This window comes from Oreochromis aureus, linkage group 9, assembly GCF_013358895.1.
Source record: "Oreochromis aureus strain Israel breed Guangdong linkage group 9, ZZ_aureus, whole genome shotgun sequence".
In the NCBI taxonomy this organism is placed as follows: domain Eukaryota; kingdom Metazoa; phylum Chordata; class Actinopteri; order Cichliformes; family Cichlidae; genus Oreochromis; species Oreochromis aureus.
Window position 1 is genome coordinate 22,727,676 of NC_052950.1, and position 20,832 is coordinate 22,748,507.

General features: G+C 41.7%; 1 protein-coding gene across 1 annotated transcript in view; it reads left to right on the forward strand.

The window, feature by feature from the left end:
• Window positions 1–20,832, forward strand: part of LOC116329623 (nuclear receptor-binding protein 2) — a 40,664-nt gene continuing 19,832 nt past the window's right edge. The window contains exon 1 of the mRNA XM_031751677.2: window positions 1–721. Coding sequence (XP_031607537.1) covers window positions 602–721 — 120 coding nt within the window. The 5' untranslated portion in view covers window positions 1–601. The remainder of the gene's footprint in view (window positions 722–20,832) is intronic.

A 20,832-nucleotide genomic window follows, 5' to 3' on the forward strand; every position in this document is an offset into this window, starting at 1 on the left:
TCTGCGCACCGTGCCTGGCAGGAGCCCACAGCTTCAGATCCTGCAACGCCGACAATGACGCGTGTGGGAGATGGTCGACAAAACTGAGTCTCCTCCATAAAGCAGACGACGTCTGCGTTGGGAAATGAGTGCACTGGGCTCAGAGGGAATTCTTTGGCTTCGCCGATCGAGCTTCGCTTGATTGTAAATGGACAGATTGGCAGGAGAGCATTTCGCAACCTCTTTTACATGCAGCCTACAGGGCGCATGAAGTCTGGGGATATATTTTCCACCCCGTTTAGTCCGGCCAGACGCGCAATGCATGCACTTGTGTTTTTTATCTAAGGAGGGTGTGGGATTCCTTTTAACTGTCTGAGGATTGCCGGGCTTTTCCTTTAAGATAAACCAGTTTGTTTCTGCAAGATGTTTTGAGCGCCAAGAGGGTTGGGAGAGAGAGAGAGAGAGACGTTGGCTGGCTGTGGGAGGGGGTTCTTACTGCGCACACAAGCGGCTCGCCTCCTCTACCCCACAACAACAACAAAAACACACAGAGGCGATAGTGAAGGAGCGAGGGAACGCGGAGAAGTGTTGGAGTGGAAATCTGGAAATATACGGCGCTAAAATGACGATGTCCGTCCCGGAGAGGAAGTCAGGATCGGAGGGAAAGGAGGAGGAGAGCGAGGATGAGAGCGAGATCCTGGAGGAGAGCCCCTGCGGCCGCTGGCAGAAACGGAAAGAGCAGGTTGGTCGGTGTGCATGAAGGATACGTGTGAGTGAGCGCGTTTCTGAGCAGAGCAAAGGATCTGCTCCCCGATCGGGCGGTAAATCAATTGAGCTGTCCTCTCTGGCCACGCTGGACCCACCGTGTTATGCAATGTGTGAGCCAGGCCGAGGTGGTATTGCCCAATGCTGTTTGGCACCATCCCAGCAGCATAAATCTCACACAGTGACATATTTGTTGATCAGATTATAGTCCACAGAGTCCATTTGAGCGAGTCTGGGTGGCAGGAGGAGTTTCACAGAAAAACTGTAGCCAGATTTCTGCTCCTGTGCAGGATCTGCACAAACATTCAAATCCACATCTGGTTTTATTATTGCACACTTAAAAATATCGTTGACATCCAGGTATTTGCAGATGTTTTACGAAGAGGACAAACTGGAACTGCTTGTTCAGTTAGACCCATTGATTAATCAGCCCAAAGAGAATTACTGGACAAATTAGTTGCATGCTTAAATGTCAATAATTTTCTGGCCTCTTGTTTGTGAGAATCTGTTCCTTTTCTTTTAAATTGAATGTATTTCTGTTTTTGAGCTCTGAGCTTTAGTCATCTCTAAATGTTAGGACTAAAGAAAAATTCTTACAAAGTTTATAAAGAATTCAATGGGCAGTTGTAGCCTCCACAATCTTTTTTTAATACTTAGTATTGTTTTCTGGTATTTGTTCTGTGATATGTCCAAAAGTATCTGCAACAGTGTCCACATAATTGGTGAGACTGGTCCTTTAATTCAGGCTCTGTTTCTGTGCAGTGGTGCGAGAGCTGAATTAAAGGAACAATCTGATAGATTTGAGTATGCAGACTTTTTTTCCTGCCCTTTTTTGGCCCTTTGCTGGTAAAATGCTGATTCAGTTTACTCCAAAACAAAATGCTGCAACTAAGAAAGTTGTGTGCAGAAAACACGAATGGATTATAAAAGTGGCTGTAGAGTAATTTGCAGTCTCTTAACCAATCTATGAATTATTACATTTTTAATATAGATTTAACAGGGGTGTCAAATTTAGCACCTGGGGGCTGGAAACAGCCCGGCAAAGAGTCCAGTCGGAAAATGTGAGAATTGCAAAGAAGGAGGGCAAAAACTTCAGACTTTTAACTGCATTTTCAGACGCGTGGCCTGCAGTACTACACTAAAGTTTACTAAGTAATATATAAACCATTAAATGACAGAAACTTTTAAGGTTAGTATGTCATTAGATAACAGGAAGGTTCCTGTTTTGACAGTTGATGGCACATTTTCTGTGATTTCACAGTAAATGTCTTTTAATTGCAGGTAAAACTCTGGATAATAAGCTGCCTGTGTTATTTTTATAATTATGCATTCATTTCTTAAAGTGTAATCCTAAAGAGGCGTGTTGACGGGTGTTTTATATTTACTACAACAGCTCAGAGGCGTTGTTGAAAGTGCACTTCCTTTTCTTAAAATATCTCAGGGTGCTCGTCATTAACTACACATTTTATAACTGGATGGTTTATAGCTCATTTACACTAAAAGGAAGAGAAACAATTTGCAGGTCATTTTTGTTTTTGTATTATGTGTTATTAGGCAATCATTTTGATTGGTCTGGTCCTCTTGAGATCAGACTGGGCTGGATCTGTGGCCACAGTGTAAAATGAGTTTGACACCTTGATATATGAACCCAGTGACACAGTCCTAGAAACCGCCCGGGCGGGAGAAACGTGTATTTTCCTGATTGCTGGAGGTTGCTGCTGCGTTGCAAACACAGAGTCCTGCACTGAAAACGTACTTGCAGTTGCTTTGGTTGCTAGCAGAAGTAAAAGTTGTAGCTTTTGAAGCATTTTTGCCACTGTGGTAAAAATAAAAACTTTTACTTTAACGGTGACCAGTGTAAATTTCCACTTTGCAGCACTTTTTTTTGCAGGTTCATTACTGCTTAAGTAAGTAGTTGGCAAGTGTTTGCAGACGAGTCCATGCAGACTGAGCGACCAAAGCAATCACAAGGAGGTTTTTGGTGCTGCAACCTTTGCAACTGATCAGACTGGCGACCAGCCTCGAGGCCTGTATGAGTGACTCCTCTAAGTGTTCTTTAATGACATTAGGGTCATCATGTGTTCACCATGATTCTGTTTAAAAATGTGATATGGGTGAAGGAGGGAGGTGCATAACTGTAACAGCATTGAGAGCAGATTCACAAATCCATGAGTTGTTGTTTTTTTTGCAGGAAAACTTTCGGTCACTCCTCTGTTAATTTACTGCAAGTTGGACAAGTTCAAGCTTATAGCAAATAATCAGCTGCAACTTTGAACATGGTGAATTTTCATTCATTTGATCAAACAGGCGCTGATTCTCAGTGTTAAACAAGCAGATTTGAATGTTTTTCTTAGATTTATATATTTCTGTGTTTGCTGTTTGAGGCTTTGTGCTGAAAAAATACCAATAAACCAAAACCATTTAAGACATTTGTCCCAAGATGGCTTAAAAGATGATGACAGCTCTTAGCTGCAGTGTTCTTGTCCTTGTGAGCATCAGCACTTCAGCTTCATTAGCAAAAGTAAATAAACCGTTGGCCTCACTCGAAGCTCCCTCTCCCTCATGTGGCCTCCATGTTTGTTCCAGTATGTGTGACATTCCCAGCTCTCCGCATCGGAAACGTGTCTGCACGCACGCCGTGTAAGCCAAACAACCGCCAAGATGCTCAGTCATTATCAGAGAGAAGAAATGGTTCAGCATTGTGAATCTGCGGGTGTCGCCTTCGCTAACGGCTCCAGATAAGACTCAGAATTTAAGTTGAAGGTTATCTCTGGTGCGCACACAGGGTCCTCGGCATGCACAAACCACCTGACCTCGCTGCATTCTCACTACCATCAAGTGTTTTTCATGCTAGAACACACACACACGTACATAAACCCTACCCCACCCCACCCTAGTGATTTTCCACCCATTGATTACCCATCTGTGTGTTTTTCTGAGCCACCTCCACTGTCACTTTTTCATTTGCCCCACACTGAGAGCATCAGTCACTCATGGCTGGTAGTAGAAACCCACATGAGAATACTTTTCTTATGTAGCTATGCATGCTAATAATGTAATTTGTTATATCTTATCAATTGATTTGTTTTAATTGTAGATTACACTATCAATTTCTATTTATTTATTCTGTTTTATCTCAGAAAAGTGGAAAAATACCAGACTGCATAAAACTCAGAGTCTCCACCCCCACTCCAGCCTTTGTTTAGTTTCTTTGTGCTATTCTGAACAGAAGAAAATTGGATCAACCCCAAATGTCTGTAAGTCTGGGACAGGATCTGCTGGTTGCTAGAGCACTAGCTCTGCTGCTGAGTTACACCTGAATCACCCAGTAAATACAGGACGACAGGACTTGGACTCACTGGTGTCTGCGCATCTTCTGGTTCAGACAAATTAACACTTGTTGCTGTGGGAAAAAAGAGATGTCATCACCTCCAGTGATGCTATTTGCTCTACTCCCTGTTACTCCTCTGCTGCTGAGGTCTTTGCTTTCCTCCCCTTCTCTCTATCACACACACACACACACACACACAAAGTAACAGCAGAGAGAAACTATAAGCCATGCACCTACTGGCTGCTTTATTAGTTACATTTTGCTAGCACCTGGTTGCACTTCCCTTTTCCTTTCATTTCCTTTCAGAGCTGCTGTAATTCTTCATAGCACAGATTCAATATGGATTCAGAGATTTTGGTTCATGTCGGCCTGACAGCATCACACAGTTGCTGTAGATTTGTTGGCGGCACATCCGTGACACGAGTCTCCACTTGCACCACTTCTATTAAATTGAGACTGGTGGCTGTGGAGGCTGTTTGAATGCAGTAAACTCACTGTGATGTGGAGCTTTGTGATACGGCGTGTTATCCTCCTGGAAACTGTGGTCATAAAGAGATGGACATGGTCAGAAACAACGCTTTACCAAGGCAGGATGGATCGATGCTTTAATGATGCTTACAGCAGATTCTGAATGAGAAATCGAGACTCATCAGAACAGGCAACAGTTGTTTAAATTCTCTACTTCTGTAGTTTTCTACTCTCCTGTTTTGGTGAGCCTGTGTGAATTGTAGCCTCAGTTTGCTGTAAGGTTTTACATGTTGTCATTCATAGATGTTCTGGCCATTCCCCTCTGACCTCTGACATCAACGAGGCTATTTCACAAAGAGAACTGCCGCGTCCTGGATATTTTCTCTCTTTCAGACCATTCTCTGTAAACCCTGGAGATGGTTGTGTGGGGGAAAATCCCAGCAAATCAGCAGCTTTTGAAAACCCAGACCAGCCCACCTGGCATGATGCCACGCTCAGAGTCACTAAAATGACCTTTCTTCCTCATCCTGATGCTCAGTTTGAACTTCAGCAGGTTGTTTTGACCATGTCTACATACCTAAATGAACTATTTACTGCTGTGTGTTTAGCTGATTAGATATTTGTGTTGACATTCAGTTGAATAATGTCCCTAATAAAGTGGCCTGTGAGTGAATATATGTTTGCATAATGCAGTGGAGACTCACACTGCACTGAAAGGAAACAAAGGCAGTTAAATTAGGTAAACACTGTAAATAAAGCCCAGGGTCTTTTGCTTGTTTCTCCACTTTTGTATGCAAATAGATTTTTCATCTGTGTGAAAATCAGCACTAATGCTTATGATAGGCTTTTATTTGAAGTCGGTAAGCCAGGGCTTAATCTAGGAATTTTAATTTTTTATTAATTAATCTTTTTTTGTGTGTCTAGTTCACCCTTTTAGCATTATCTCAAAGGGGGTGCTTGAGCAACAAGCAGTTGCTTAAAGTCAGTTTGTCCTTCTTGAGCCAACACAGAGTTGTGATATTCCTCTCGGACTCATCGCTGCTGTTGTGTTTGGAAAGCACAAAGTTGTGTGAGCAGAATCAAAACAGCCGTGACGTTTTCGAATGTGGTTCGTTGCTGAAAGTCTTTCCAGGCAGTTTTTTTTTAAATATTTCCATTTCAGTGTTGGTGTGAAAGGAAACCAGAATTGTTCCTTGAAGCAGCGCCACAATATGGCACGAGAAATCAATCAAACTGAAGCCGGTGGCTTTGCTTATTACTGTCTTTGCAGGAACAGTTGAGTTAAAATGGGTGGACAATTGTTGCACAGTAGTGCTGAGCTGCAATCCCGCCGCTCTTTATTAACACGCCTATAAAATCTGCACATCAGCAGCAAAATGATTTATGAGCTCATGATTTACATTTCTGGCTGCTGCCACGTATCGTCTGATTGAGCCATCTCGAGATTCCCTGAATGGGAACCTTCGAGCTCACGCAGCACATTTAATTCCAGTTTATCTCAGATTTGTCACACGTTTGTTTTACTGATCTTTTTGTGAGGAAACGTGTTGCGCAAAATTTTGGCAATTGCACGCCGATTGCTCTAAAGCAGTGTGTTTTATCAATGAGGTGAAAGGGACAAAAAGACAAAGACTTGGCCTTCCTTTTAATGTTGCCCTGCATAAAAGTCAGTGAATAATCATTATAATAACAAAAGCGTTCTCATAAACCTGCAGAACTTGTCTTAAGCTGATCCAGTGACAGCTGTATGAACATTAATGGGTTCATTTAACATAATTTTAATGGTCCCAGGTGCAAAATTGAATCTAATATAAAACTAAGTTGTGATATCTGTACAGTAGGAGGCTCATCCACCCCATTCACACTGGTCTGATCTCTGTTTGATATTGGAGCAGGCCGGGCCCTCAAACCCACTCCAGCTCTGCTCCATAGTGCACCCAGCAGACTCGGTGCTCATTCCAGTAATTGCTCCATCTTCTATTTCCAGGATCTGCCTCCATCTGCAGACTGGTGTTAATTCATGTATGAGTGTGTGCTGATGCTGCTTCTTTTGTTCCCCCTGTTTGAAACTCACATGCATGTGTCAGCTTTGAGCTAGAGGCCTGGGCAGATATGTGGAGCTATGGGTGAGCCAGAGGCCTTTCACTGTGACACAGCGGGAAGCGCACTTGGATAGAGCACAGCAATGGTTTTTATTACGCCTTTACTTTTTCTACAGTGAGAAGTCAAAGATGTCAGGTGTGAGACACCTGATTATTACATCTGTGGCATAATTATGTGACGATATTTAGGGTTTTCCCAGAGAAATGTTAAGCAACCTGATTCCCCACCCAGATCTTGTCTTGGCTGTCGGTTGTTTTTACTTGGTTAGTCAACGATTGCTTAAATGAGAGTCATAATTTTACATGGTGTCAGTTTTGTGATCCACTTCCCTGACGGTAAGTATACTTCAACATTAGTTAACCCGTGTTTGCTGTACAGTATGTTCATCATAAATCGTAAAATGTACACAAATGATTGAGAAAAAGACATTTCAGATGTTTGTTCAGGATAGTCAGGTTTCAACACTGAGGGGGATTTAATAACGCACCAAGAAAACTAGTTGTACAAATATATGTAGGGTTACCAACATGTGGGATTTGGGCAGACCTGTTTGATTATTGTCCGGTGTCTCAAATCACAGTTTTGGGGAAGAAGTGACGATGCCTCCATCCAACTAATCCCAAATGTCCGCTCTTCTGTCAGACATATCTGTAAGAATACCACGACAGGGGCAACCTGGACGAGATCGTAGCATCAGAAGGCTGCGATCACTGCCATCATCAGTGCAGATAGGGTTCGTTTTTGTCACTGATTAGGTTTAGGTCAGGGGTGTCAAACATATGGCCCGGTGGCCTGAATCGGCCTGGCAGAGATTCTTATCTGGCCCACTGGGTGGAAAATGTGAAGAAAGTCATCGATTTTGGACTTTTAACTGTACATTCAGTATTTAAATCTTTTCCTGCAGGTAAATACTAGACCAAAGTAAACAATTAAATTACAATAAAGTTCCTAATTTTTTTCAGTCTGGGCACTTTTTCTACCTTTTCTGTTATATTACACATTTATTACTTAGAAATTAATCCACCAAAAGCTGCACTGATAGATTTCTTCCACTTACAGCAGCATCAACGTGTAGAAAAAATGAGACATGCTGTTGAATCTGCACTTAATAACTGAAGGGTTTAATGTGTGGTTAAACTTACTTAGGCTTATGTGGCCCACGATGTAAAATGAGTTTAACATCCCTCAGCATATTCATAAAAAGGTTATGAGAAACAAAATATGAGTGTCATTCCCACGCAACACAAATTACAGTTAATTTACACATTAACGTAGCTTGTAGCTAAGAAGGTGGATATCAAGTTAATGTAATTATTAGTGGCTAATAAGAGGAACTTGAGTTATTACTTGAAAGATGTGGGATATGTTAAAAAAGGAAGGAATCTCTGTAAATGTAAGCTCGTATCGTAACCGCGTATCTGAAGTTGGGAAGCCCAAGTGCCTGTGTCGCCTTTGCTTTTCTCACCAACTGTTCATCAAGTCCTCTTCGCGCTTTGAGGGAGTGTTGCTAGAGATCCAAAGAAAGTGAGTGTGAAGTCATTAGCAGGAGCATATCCTCATGTTTTGGCTGAAAGTAGTTTTCTCTTGAGTTTTCATGACAGCATATCATTCGTCAAAAGGGATTGTCGTTTAAAACGTTTATCACAGTTATACATAGAGCCGTTTCAGGACTGCTAAGAAGAGACTTTTGGAAACACTCACCAAACCTTTAGTTCGATAACTCCAGTACATCACACATTGCGTGGGTTCAAATCCACCATCTCGCTGTGGTCTGCATTTTTCCCCAGTGTCTGTGTGGGTTCTCTCCGGGTACCCCGACTTCCTACCACAGTCCAAAAACAGTTAGCGGCCTTATTTTAAGGTTAATTAGTGATTCTAAATTGCCCGTAGGTGTAAATTCTTTTAACGGTTTTACCTCACTGTCATCGAAGCAAAGAAAAATTTGTTTTTACTTTTCTCCCCTTGTAGTATTTAAGCCTCTGTTTCCCAAAACATGCGTGCCTTAGTGGTCATGTGATGTTGGTATATACAGAGATTATTTCTGCAGCTGTGCTAAAAGGCACATCTGCAGGGAGCTAACTGTGAACTTGTTTAAAAACACACATTCTCAGCAAAAGCATATTATGTGAATAGCCTCAGGCTCGCTTTGGGCAGGATGCAGACACAACAGGTCGGTTTTGAACAGCCCTCTTTGACCGCATTAGTTCAACTTAGAAGATTAACCTTTAGCACAGATCACTTCCCCATCTAAGTCCACGTCAAGCTGTGGATTGCTGCCCGTCCTCGGGGGTCCTCCTATTAACTGACACTTTTAATTAGACATGCAGGCTGGTTTGACAGCTGTCCTCTGAGGAATGACTTCAGCTCGGGTTTCCTCTCACTGGAAATGGAGAGCAGGGGCAGCCGGCTTTTATACACCTGTTAGTAGCGGTACTCTCCTGCTGCCGCTAAAGGTTTAAAGCTTTGCTGTGAAAAGCCATTTACACCCGTTAATTCTTAGAAAAGAAAACTAATGATTGGTTCACATGAGCCCATCAATTGTTGACTGTTTCATTCATGCTAGGAGAATGGCCTTAAAGAGCGCAGTGCAGGTGTGTATGACAGTTGGTCTGTTCACCACTTTGAGTCTGACCTAACCTAAATATCTCAGCATATAGGACAGCAACCACCTTGCAACCAAGAAAAAAAAAAGTGGTTTCCTGCTGATTTAACTGAATTTTCTTGAATTTGATGATCAAATAATTGCAAGTAGTAGCGACAAATAACCGCTCACCTTGAGGCTGAGTCCTCCAGGTGATATTTGGGGTGGGAATCATCGAAATGTAACTCCTTTAACGTTTTTAAATGCATTGATAGATTGACTTTTCTCGTAAGACCTACAAAACAAGTAACACTTTGTGTTTCGCACTTATTAAATCTTAAACTAATGTATTGTTGTCACATTAATACAGACCATAAGTGGACCAACAGTAGCGTCATCACACAAAGTAAAGCTGCGTTGCTGCTGATCAACAGCTGTTCCAGTCTATCTCGCCTCCTTGTGTGGGAATAGAAAAAACCTGCAGCTCTGCCTTCTCTGAACACATGGGCTGATTTATGAATGACTCACTGACGCGCTGTAATTTACCTTTGTATGCGTGATGACATGTGTGTTTTACAGCTCTCTTTGACCCAGTATTCGAGATTGCGGCGGAGACGTGTTCTATTTTCATCTCTGCACTTTGTAGTCGCAAACTTTTACTGCACGTCTCTCAATCGGCGAGGGGTGTTGAAAATCAAATCGCGACTCGATGTTTACCCCCAGCGTTAGGTTCATTGGAGCCAGTTGTTTTTGTTTCAGTGGTGCCCGTGAATGGAGGAGGCCTGTTTGCACAAAATGTAGCACCTGCACGATGGATTACTCACCGGTCAGCATGTGGATGAGGAAACTGGTGCTAATTCGTCCACCCTCTCATATGCACAGACAGTCATCATCATCGTGTCTGTTGAGTGCAGTATAGCAGTTAATTAGAGAGTAAGTGTTGTGGCTGTCACTAACTTTGTGACATGTGGACAGAGGAGGGTTTAGTTTCATGTCTGTTTTTAAAGATGTCCATCTTCACTGCAGGCAGGTACAGTAACACAGTCTTTGAGGCCGGTCAGCAACCTCTGGCAAGCACAGATAGCTTATACTAAATGTGTGTTCCCCAACTGGTTGGCGAGTGGTTGCTCGCCGTTGCAAAGAGGTTACGCTGCTGCAGCGAAAAACCTCCTTGTGATTGCTGCGGTCACCTGTTGTTTGCACAAACCCTCATCAAAGGGTATTAAAACTGTGAAAACAGTGAAAAGTATGACGCGAAGCAGACACAGTGAAAGTAAAATTTGCCTCTTTTGAAATGTGACGATCGCAGGAGTGAGCCCCGTCTTTCACTTTGAACTTTGTGTGTTTCTGGTTTGCGTTGCACTTTTTCAAAAAGAGTTGGGGAGTGTTTGCAGACAAGTTGGCGTCTTCCAAGCAAACTATGGACGATCAAAACAATCACAGGGAGATTTTTTTGTTTTTGTTTTCTTGCAGCACCCTCCAACCCCCAGTAACTGTTTGGGGAATACACATTTTTCTGTACTAACTGGTGTCTGGGTCTGTGTTACTGTGGCCTTGTTTAGTTATTTATATTTTAAGTCTAAAAGAGAAAGGACGTGATTTTAATTACATGATCAGCAGGACATAATCAAATGTTTAAAATCAGCAGGTTAAATTGGATCAAAATTGCTTAAAAATTTTAAAAGTTTACTATATTTGTCCCAAAACAAGTTTAAAAAAACAAAACTTTTTTCCCCCCAGAGTCAGACTCTGTAGTTCATCCAGTCATTGCATTAAGTAAACAAACAAACAGACTTTCAGCTAAGGCAGCTCACTCTCTGGGCAATATTCATTTTTAAGTAAATAGTAATTTATTTTGCGTATATTCATTTTATGTTCTTAGTTCTTTTGAAACGTACTTCAATAAGTTTGTAGTGCAGTAAAAATCAGACAAGGGAAACATGACAGATGTTTACTTTGATTACACAAACATCATGTAGGAGTAGTTAATGGATAAGGGGTATTAATTTCCATGAATGCATAAATAACTTGAGCTTATTGTATAATATTGTACTGCACTATACTTCCCCATAGGCAGCTCGTTCTATTTAGCTCGATGACACTTTCTTTAAAGATCTAACGCATTTTGAGTTCAACTTGGAAAAGAAGGCAGATGTGAAATTCAAAAGTAGGGTCAGAGGTCAAATGTGACGCGATAGTTAGAATCAACATATACTAGCATCACTTCCTAAATGCTGCCCATACAAACAAAGACGGCAGGATTTTAAGCAAAGTGTTGAAGATAAAAGATTTTATGAAAGTTTGACCTTATTTGAGCTTGAAGAAGAGGTCAGAGGGTCAAAGTAACGTGATATTTAGAATTCCCATATATCTATATTCTCAATATAAATAATAGGAGTAAGAAGCAGTTTTAAATACCCCTATATAGTGTGTAACTTTCACTTTTAGATCAGTCTATTGACCTTGAATGAGAGGTCAGAGGTCAAATGTGACATGATGTGACATGTTATATCTTTATCCGGTATGTTGACGATATACAGCGCACTGTTTCTCGTTTCTAAGGCTTTTTCAGAATTTTTGACCAATGACTCATGAAGATGACCTTGAAGACTTTGGTGGATGTAAGCCAGATTTTACCTGTTAGCCCCACTCTACATGCGCACCCCTACAAAGTTTTATCAGAATTCGTTCATAATTTGTTGAGTTGTCGTGTTTACAGACAGAATGATGACACAAGCGCAAACACTTCCAAAAACATGACCTCCTTGGCAGAGGTAACGACACGCTGATTCATGTGATGGATACAGAATGGAAAAACAAAAAGGGAAAATTTGAAAACAAGAGTAAGCCAAGAAACATTAAGTCCACTTACTGATAACTTTACTCCTATAACAAGTCTTTCAGCTCCACTGTACAGACATTAGTAGATCAGCGGTGTCTTCAGATTAAAATGCCCTTAAAATACTTTCCCTCATTTTCTCACACCGCTTCCAGGTAATATTGCACAAATAACCAAATAGAAAAAAGCTTTTATGTTTACATTTACATCAAACTCTCAGTTTGTCCGTGAGCTTCACTACTAACACTAAAGATACCTGTAGTTTGCAGCGTGATTTGTCCTCTTAAAAAGACTTTACTACTCTGTAGCACTACAGAGCACTATTTTATGATGGGGTCTTGAGATGATTACACTACTCCAGTGATGGAAAGTTACTTGCAGTAACAAAGCCAAGGAAGCACACAAAGCAGCATTTGAAAGATTTCTCTGCAAGTGTTTTTACAGGGAGGAGGAAAATGTTACGGCCCTGCTTCAAAAACGTGCACATTTACACTTCCTGTGAGAAACACTGAATACAGCCTGGATGTAACAACATGGATTTTTAAACCTTTAGAGAATGATTTATTGCAACCTTTATCCCTTGACCTTCACTCAATTTATTACAGCCACAGTCAGATGAGGCGAGTCGCCTGGCCCTCTTCTCATGTTTGGCATTTGTGCTTGAAGAGGCTCCTGCTTTTAGTATTTTAGACATTAAAACTTGACTTTCTGCTGTTTTGAATTGTCTTAATGACGAAAAAAGCCGTGTAGCTGTGCTGAAAATGTCATATCAGGACAGTTATGAATTACAAAGACACAACAAAACTACAAATTAGTACCAGAGAAGTTTTAATTGAGGCATTTTTGTGCTCATTTCCAGCTCTGCTAGAGTAGCTTTGCATGATTTATCTTATGCTGGGCCTCAGTGCGTGCACTGTTCTCATTTTCAGTTTACTTCCTCGTGGCTGCCGCACGCAAAGACAAGGTTTGAACATCAGCTTGAGTACTTCTACGTAGCCTGACCTCATTATGTGAAGCTCTAACCATAAGTAAGCACCTTTTTAAATCACTGCAGTCAGAACCACTAGAAACCTAAGGGAGGGTGCACTACATAATCGGGAATGTCAGATTTCTGCCGCTGGTTTTGTGATAAGAGTCCCAGAACACCAGAAACACTGCTTTTTTAAAACATTTTCACGTTACAGTTTGGGAATCATGGGGTCATGTGATCCTGGAGATTCCTGTGACCTGGCTTTTGAAACACGAGCCAGCGAGGCCTCTCGGGGTCATCGGGTCTCCGGGGATATTCAGAGAGTCAGAGAGGTCGTTGTCAGCGTTTTCCACTTCAGCTGTGTGAAACGGAGCTGCTCGGATGGGGAAAGCTGGCATGAAAAGGACTCTTCGAGGAATAGCCGACATGTCCCCTGGCTTCCACTGAGCTGTCAAAGCAGTTCAGCGTCACATGACATCTATACCTCTGAGGAGCGCTTTCTACCTCCTCGAGCACGCTCTGTACACAGTCGGCGAGTTGTTAGGCTGTGAGTAAGCGTGTAAAAGTCAAACAGACTTTCTTGCATCGATGGAGTCAAAAGAGGAGAGCTTTCTGGCGTTTATCACTCAGAAACAGAAAGTCTCAACAGTTAGTTCCATCTGGATTTGCATAATTCGTACTGCATAATGCCGTCATTATTCAGCTCTTTTTTTCCTTTTTTTAAAAGAGACCGCTCGAGTCAGCTTTTCCGTCTCTTCCTCCTTTCGCAGGCTGGAGGACAAATCTCCATAAAGCCTGAGCTTTCTTTGTCTAAACCTTTTCATTTGTGCTCGGTAAATTGGCCAAATGGAGATACTCTGACTTCACAAAGACATCAGTAAAGCATTTAACTAAATTTACTTGTTCTGGGTTTCAATCCTTCAGTCTTGCAGAGCGTTTCTCCACACCGACCATTGCACAGAAAGAAAAGCTTGCAGCGAAGTGCCATCTTTTAAAGTTGCAGCTTATGTTCTCAAACACAGCCAAGAAATCTGCTTTCTCCATCTGAAATCTGCCTGCGCTTAGCCAGCTTTCTATAATCCCTCCACCCAGTTTAAGATAATAGGTTTCAGCAGGCCGACAGTGACTGGGATTTGACTTGTCAAGATCAGTTTACCGGTCACACACAGTATATATTGTCCTCTGTAGCTGTAAAGAATGAGGAAATACCTCAGGTTGCGGTGTTGGGATTATCTCATCTTATCTTAAAGTTTGCAAAGTCATTACAGAAAGTCTGCATCACAATCAGGGGCATAAACGTGATAAGTGCGTTCACGCGTGTATGTGTGTGACCTTTTCTTTTGGAAATGCGCCTCTTGCGAGTCTTAAATTGAGTGGAACATTACATCGCTCGAGGACTCCGTTAGCGCACAGAGTAATGCAGATGTATCCACCCCTCAGATGACTTCCACACAGCTTCTTTTTGCTGTCCTTTTTTTTAAAACTAAGGCTTCATTTAGAGCCATTTTCCACTGCTTATTTTAATGACACTTAATGTCAGCTTGAATAAATGTCATTCGAATAAATAAACGTAATCCACATCTACGTAGAACAAATGTGTATTGAGACCAAATAGTTGTTTTTGCAAAGTATGAAAAGTCCCACAAAGTCATGACTAATTCATACTTTTCTCGAGATTGCATCACTACTCCTGGTGTGTGGATGATGACACAGACATGGAAAATTAAAAGTCCTATTTGCTGTTAGTTAGTACACTACAGGTGAAGGTTGTGTGCCCCCCAAGGATCTGTACAAATGAGAGATTGACTAAATGCAGAGTGACCCCACGGTTGCTATGAAGGGGAAGTTAGCCATAGAGACAAAAACAATGTCGTTGCTGAGGTCGGGCGTATTAGCACCAGAGTCTGCTGGGATTTGAGAAACTTGAGTTTTTCAACTACAGTTTTCGATGTGGGAGGTTTTTAGCTCACTCGGCTAAAAAGCTGATGAACTTGCGCCACGTCACAGTGTCTGTCAGGTTCTCGGTCTGCAACACTGGCTGCTCCTCCGAAAGTGTTTGCGAAATGATCACCGAACGAGTCATCACCAAAATTACGCTCAAGGTCAAGGTTTAGTTGGTTGTTTAGGGGCTGTAACCTGCGACGAACTGCGATGAATCATGAGCGGATGAGCTGCTGTGTCACTGACATTCTGGTTTTTCTAAAGAAATTTCAGGCTGTTAATCATCTGTTTTGTAAATGGATGATTCATGAAGTGTGAACGTTCTCTGAAGGTGATTTTTCACACTAAGTAAGAAGGGGAACATTCGGAAGCATTTTCTTTATGTTATTATGTCATAATTTTCCTGTTCCACCACGGTGGAGACTGTTTGTTGCCTTTGAGCTGAACAGCAGTGCAGTAACTTTGTTGTGATTCGGTTGAAAAAGAAGCTGCCACCACTTTAATCATATAAAATAGTTATGTTTACTGTAGTGTGTCCACCCTTGATGCTGTGTAATTAGCAGCTTGTAGAAGTAGCCTTTGCTTCATTTAAACAGTTTAAAAGCCAAGCAGCCCTCATGGCTAAATGCATGTGGGCATGCTGCTGCCCTTCATTTAGCATGCTAAATGAAGCAAAGCTCAGAAGTTCCTTTTCTTCTATGTTTTTTCCTTCTCAACACGCAGGCTGTGTCTTTGTGCACAGCTTAAATAATTTTATAGAGCTAAATCACCTAAATGTCTGTGCAAAAGTGGCCGTTCATAATGCACATAAAACACGATACATGGTGGAATTTTAATCTACACTTAGAGAGTTTCTAAGTATAGCCTTATCGTTTTATGATACACTCACATACAGTGTTATAATAACAGCGTAAGAGTTTATTTCCTGCTATGTCCTGTAATGTGAATCCTTTAGTAGATGTTTAGTCTTCCTGCTGCTTGCAGACTGATTGCCATAATGGATCCTTTAGTACAAAGCAAAGAGCCTGTAAAGACATTAAAGACTCCTGCAGCCTGGTTGATATTGCTTGTTTTTTTTCACCCTCCCTCTGCTCTAAGGCAAAGGCCAAGCTTCTCACCTTCTCACAGCTGGCCCAGTGCTGTATGTAGCTTTGATCAATGAACATGCATGTGCACAAACCCTCCTGATGCTCCAAGGTTACCGAAATCCTCTATGAACAGGGTTTAAATCAACAGTAAAGCGCAAAAGTTTTCATATGCATTTGCTTTTACGACTTTAAATGACGCTCTCTTCACCGTGTTGACCAGCTAGTATGAAAACTCTGTTTACTCAGGTTTCATTCCTCCTGCATTTCAAAGCTAGCAGCTCATATCATGACCTTTGGAATCAAATTTGGATATCCTTTTATGTGTGCCAAATGTGCGCAGAATAAAGGACAGGCACTGAGGCTTGTGCAGAAACACAAAATCTGCAAGATTTTCTTGATGAAACGTGAAGGATGAGTTCAGTAATCTCACAGCCTGGAGAAAGAAACGGCTCTGAAGTTTGGAGCGGCAGTGGCTACTTCTGTATCAGGGTGAACAGGCTGTGGCTGAACTGGGTTAATGGGGAGAACAGTATTAGCGAGTGGTTGCTAATTAATTTATGTGACATAAAGGTGAAGCTGTGCATTTAAATCCAATATGATGGCTTGTTGGACACAGTAGATGCGATGAGAGGGTTCAAAAGCTGCACCTCGAGTTCATCTTCTCATTCGTCTCCGTGGCTCTGGTTCAGCTGCTGTCTTCTGAGAAATCTAATGGTAGTGTCACCTTTTACTCATGACTTTGCAGTGGATTCTGGATGTCAAAACCAGCATCTTTTAACTTGATTTTCATTTTTAGGCAGTGGATGAAGTTGCAGGGAGCCAAATTTTGCAAGTAGCCCAGGTGTTAAAGGAAAATTATGTTGGTGTGGCCAAACAGCATCTGTCGAAAACACAAACCTTGCTCTGTCTTCGAGGGAGTGATCTGAAAATAGCTGAGGATGCCAACTAGGCTGCTTTTCAACAGGAAGTTGTCCATATTTCAACTCTGATATTATTTTTTTGTGTTTATGGACCAGTTCCTGGAATCTTTTTTTTTTTTTTTTTTTTTTTGATGGCGCCTCGCATAAAGTGTGATGTTTTCCAGCTGCTGTGTTTTTTCTAACTGGCAAAATTTACCAGTGACTTTATTTTTCAGCACAAATAATTGACTTGTCGATCGCCTGTGTATTTATTTCTGTCTTCATTTGTTCCTCCTGTTGTGATCACTGTTGTGATCATTTAATCAGTAACAGGGTCGCTGCAGAAAAACTGGAATCATTTTATGCTTGCTTACACTCTCAGCCGTGATGATAAACCGTCAATCAGTGCAAGCTAATTTAGTCATCTTGATGCCCTGCATTCAAATTAAATGAGAACAAAAGCAAACAAAATCCGGCTAATACGCAGGTTCGGTCCAGAGCTATTGATTGGGATCTCCTCCTCTTCTTCAGCTAAAATAACAGCTTCCTCGAGGTTGTGGAAAATCAGGTTACCACAACCTCAGCTGCTGTTTGTCCCTGTCTGGCAGACCAAGGCTAATTTGCATGCATAATTTGAGTGTGTGTGTGTGTGTGTTTTGTTGTCTATGCAGCGCTCAGAGGGGGTGAAAGTAAAGCAGGTCACTGTGAGACAAGAGCTGCATTTGAATTAAAAGAGCATCCCAGCAACTGTCAATCAGGAAGACACCTGATAAATTAAATATGCAGGCAGTAAATGAAAGCACACAGTGATGATCAGGGATGTAGTAACACTGAGGACACACAAGTTTACTGTAGGAGCGAAGGAATCTTTTGACACGGTGTTTATGATAGCTGTTCTCTGTTTGGGCCAGGGGTTATTTTAGGAGCGAGCGGAAGTTCATGTCTCATTTATTTTAGGAGCGAGGGAAGTTCGTGTCCCATTGATATAATTTTTAGTCAGCAGAAAAGCAGCGTGTGCAGTGGGTAGGAGGAAGTAATCCACCCTGGGTAGATCAAAGAAATGTATACATTTTTAAAGTTATTTAAAACAGCCTCCTGTTACTGCTTTTGGTGTTTCGGTTTCCCGTTAAGGCTCGGATTAAGATAGTTTGCAGGCCTATACAGAGTGATATTTTATTTGATTATTTTTATTTAATGAGTTACATTTAAATGTACATTTTAAATTAAATATTTATATTTCCACCTTCAGATTCACTAAAATTCCATTTTTAGAAATGAGCTTTTTATTCGTAGGAAACTTCAGAGCACCCAGTTACTGTGCATTCAATGCAGAAGGATATGTAAAAAAAAATCATTGTCCACAGAGAAAAGTTAAATCTAGCTTTGCATCATGAATTTCCCTTTTGTTTTGTTTGTGTGTTCTTTGTTTTTTTTTTTAAGTTTATTATAAGGATTAAAGAGACTGGCTGAAAAGGGGTATTATAATTTTGATGGCCCCATATTGGGTCACTTTTATAGTTCACTTACTGGCCAGATTTAACCTTGAATGTTGGCGCTGGGACACTGTGAGTCTGGCTCCTTCACTTCCTCCTCAGGTCCATCCTGTTTAGGGCAAATGTGAGGTGTGCAGTGACATTTTGGCCAAATGACCACTTACCAGCTGAAAATGCCAAAAGTAGCCCAGATTATGCCCGAATGAGTCTGCTTTCTGGAAAAACCATGACTAATTGTTTTGATGCCTGATAAAACCTCAGTTTCTTACCAGTTTGGGTAAGGAAGTCGTGCACCGCTGCAAAAGCAGCTTGTGCGTGGCTGTTCTCAGTGCGAACGGCTTACTACTGCTTTTCCTATAGCCCTATAGTGATGACAGCGCACATTGCAATCGTTGATGCCTTGTGCAGGAACTGCGGACAGGTAGGTGAGGGTTAGATAAACATACGCTAACCCTCACCCAGTGGTGCTTTCACAGACACTGCTATTGAGCTTTGCAATGTTTTGTAACAGGCCATGCATGTGTGCCAACAAGCTTTTGTTTGAACACGTGCTGAAAAGCCAGCTCAGGTTGACTCTCACTTTCTCAGTTTAATCCCCCTGGATGATAGAAGCCACATGATAAACACAACTCTCTCTCTGCTTTGTCATCCGATTCAAGTCTACCTCGCCTTAGCCTTGCTCCTTTTCTCCACATGGGGCTTTCTTAACAAGCTCAACATCATCCACTTGACTAATTGAGGCCCGTAAACTCAACAGTAGCTGCAAGACAGAAACTTCTGCTTAAGTGCATCCTTGCATTCCTCTTAAGTGGTTTCTTCTGCTTGACGGTGTTGGGTGTGTTACGAGCTGATACCTAAACTAACATGTGTGAGCACACCGCTGCTGTGCTCAATCCATGCTTGTAACTGTTGCTGGTTGGCTACTCTACGCTGCTTGCCAGTGCTTTTCGGCATTTAGCTTGAGTCACCCCTTTGGCCTGGTGGAAAGCCGCACTGCAGTAACCCCTGCTGGAGATGTAGAGGAAGGGGGGTGTGAGGTAGCGGCCGGTGAAGCTCACTTTACGTGTTGCTGTTCTGCTGGTAGAAGTGTGCGCGGATTTACGAGCATGAGTTGTGTAATCCAGTGGGCAGAAATTAGCCTGCTTTATGGAGAACTTTAGTACTAGGGCAGACTCAGCCAGACCCTGTAAAGCTTCTCTAGAGTCAACTGCAGATGGTTTTAAAGAAACAGGAAAGGGGCCAGTTTCAGGCTGCTGCGAAGACCCCACAGACCCCCCCACAAACACACACACACAAATACTCTTTAGCAACAGAGTTAGGAATAAGGAGCAACTGCAAAACAATCAGTCCTTGTTTTGTAAAGCTTCTTCTGTCGTTATCAGTATTTCTTAGGTGCCAAAACAATCTGGATGTGTGAGCAAGCGAGGTTGTGTTTGAAACAAGGTGCCTGTATTATCAGCACTGCGGTCTTTTCTGGAAGCCCCAGAGTCCGCTGTTGTCCAAAACTTGCAAACCTCCATCGACGTCATCAAGTGCTCGAGCGGAATGAAAAGCACCTTGTGAAATCATTTGTATTTCTGTGCCTATAAAACTGCAGCTCAATTTAAATGTGCACTTCCAAAGCACAGATTTTCTCACCTTCTAAATGTAATTGAAAAGGATTAAAATGCATCAAGATACCCGTGAACTAACTTAGTTTTTTTTAAACATCACATGGCTTTGAATCCTGGGCATTTCCCTCATGCAAAGTCAGCTGCAGCACAAACACTGCTGGAAAATGTCCTCAGGCCATTTATTTAAATAGAAGCAGAATGAAGGCATGCAGAAGCATATTCCACGAGAGTTTGAGACAGTCGTAGTTTCTTCAGTAGTCTTGCAGTTAACAGCTAAAGAGCAGCTATGTTGTGAGCTGGAGGAGACCAAAACAGAGCTTAAAGGGGCATTCAAATGTTAACCTATACACGGTTGTTATCATTCCCATCAGAGTCAGTAATAGGACCACCCCCACCTAAGTAGGCTTACTAAGCCTAATAATGCTGCTCTGTGTCTTCTTTTGGTACTTTGATTACTTGAATTTTTTTTTAAACTCTATTAATGTTAAACTCTAAGTGCCAAAAAATGATATTTGAATGTGTCTGAAATGTAGTAGCCTAAAAAGTATAAAGTGTCATAACATGGAAACTTTACTCAAGTACACGAGCAGTATTTAATGAAATGCAGTTAGATATCACCAGAGATTGCAGAGTTATGGAAAGTATTCAGACACTCCTCTGCTTGCAAGAGCGGCCTTAATAGTTTGCCATTTTCACCATGGGAAAACCAGGAGTTTGTTTTTGTTTGCCTGTGGTCAGGCCAAGACAGTAAAGAGCCTCTTC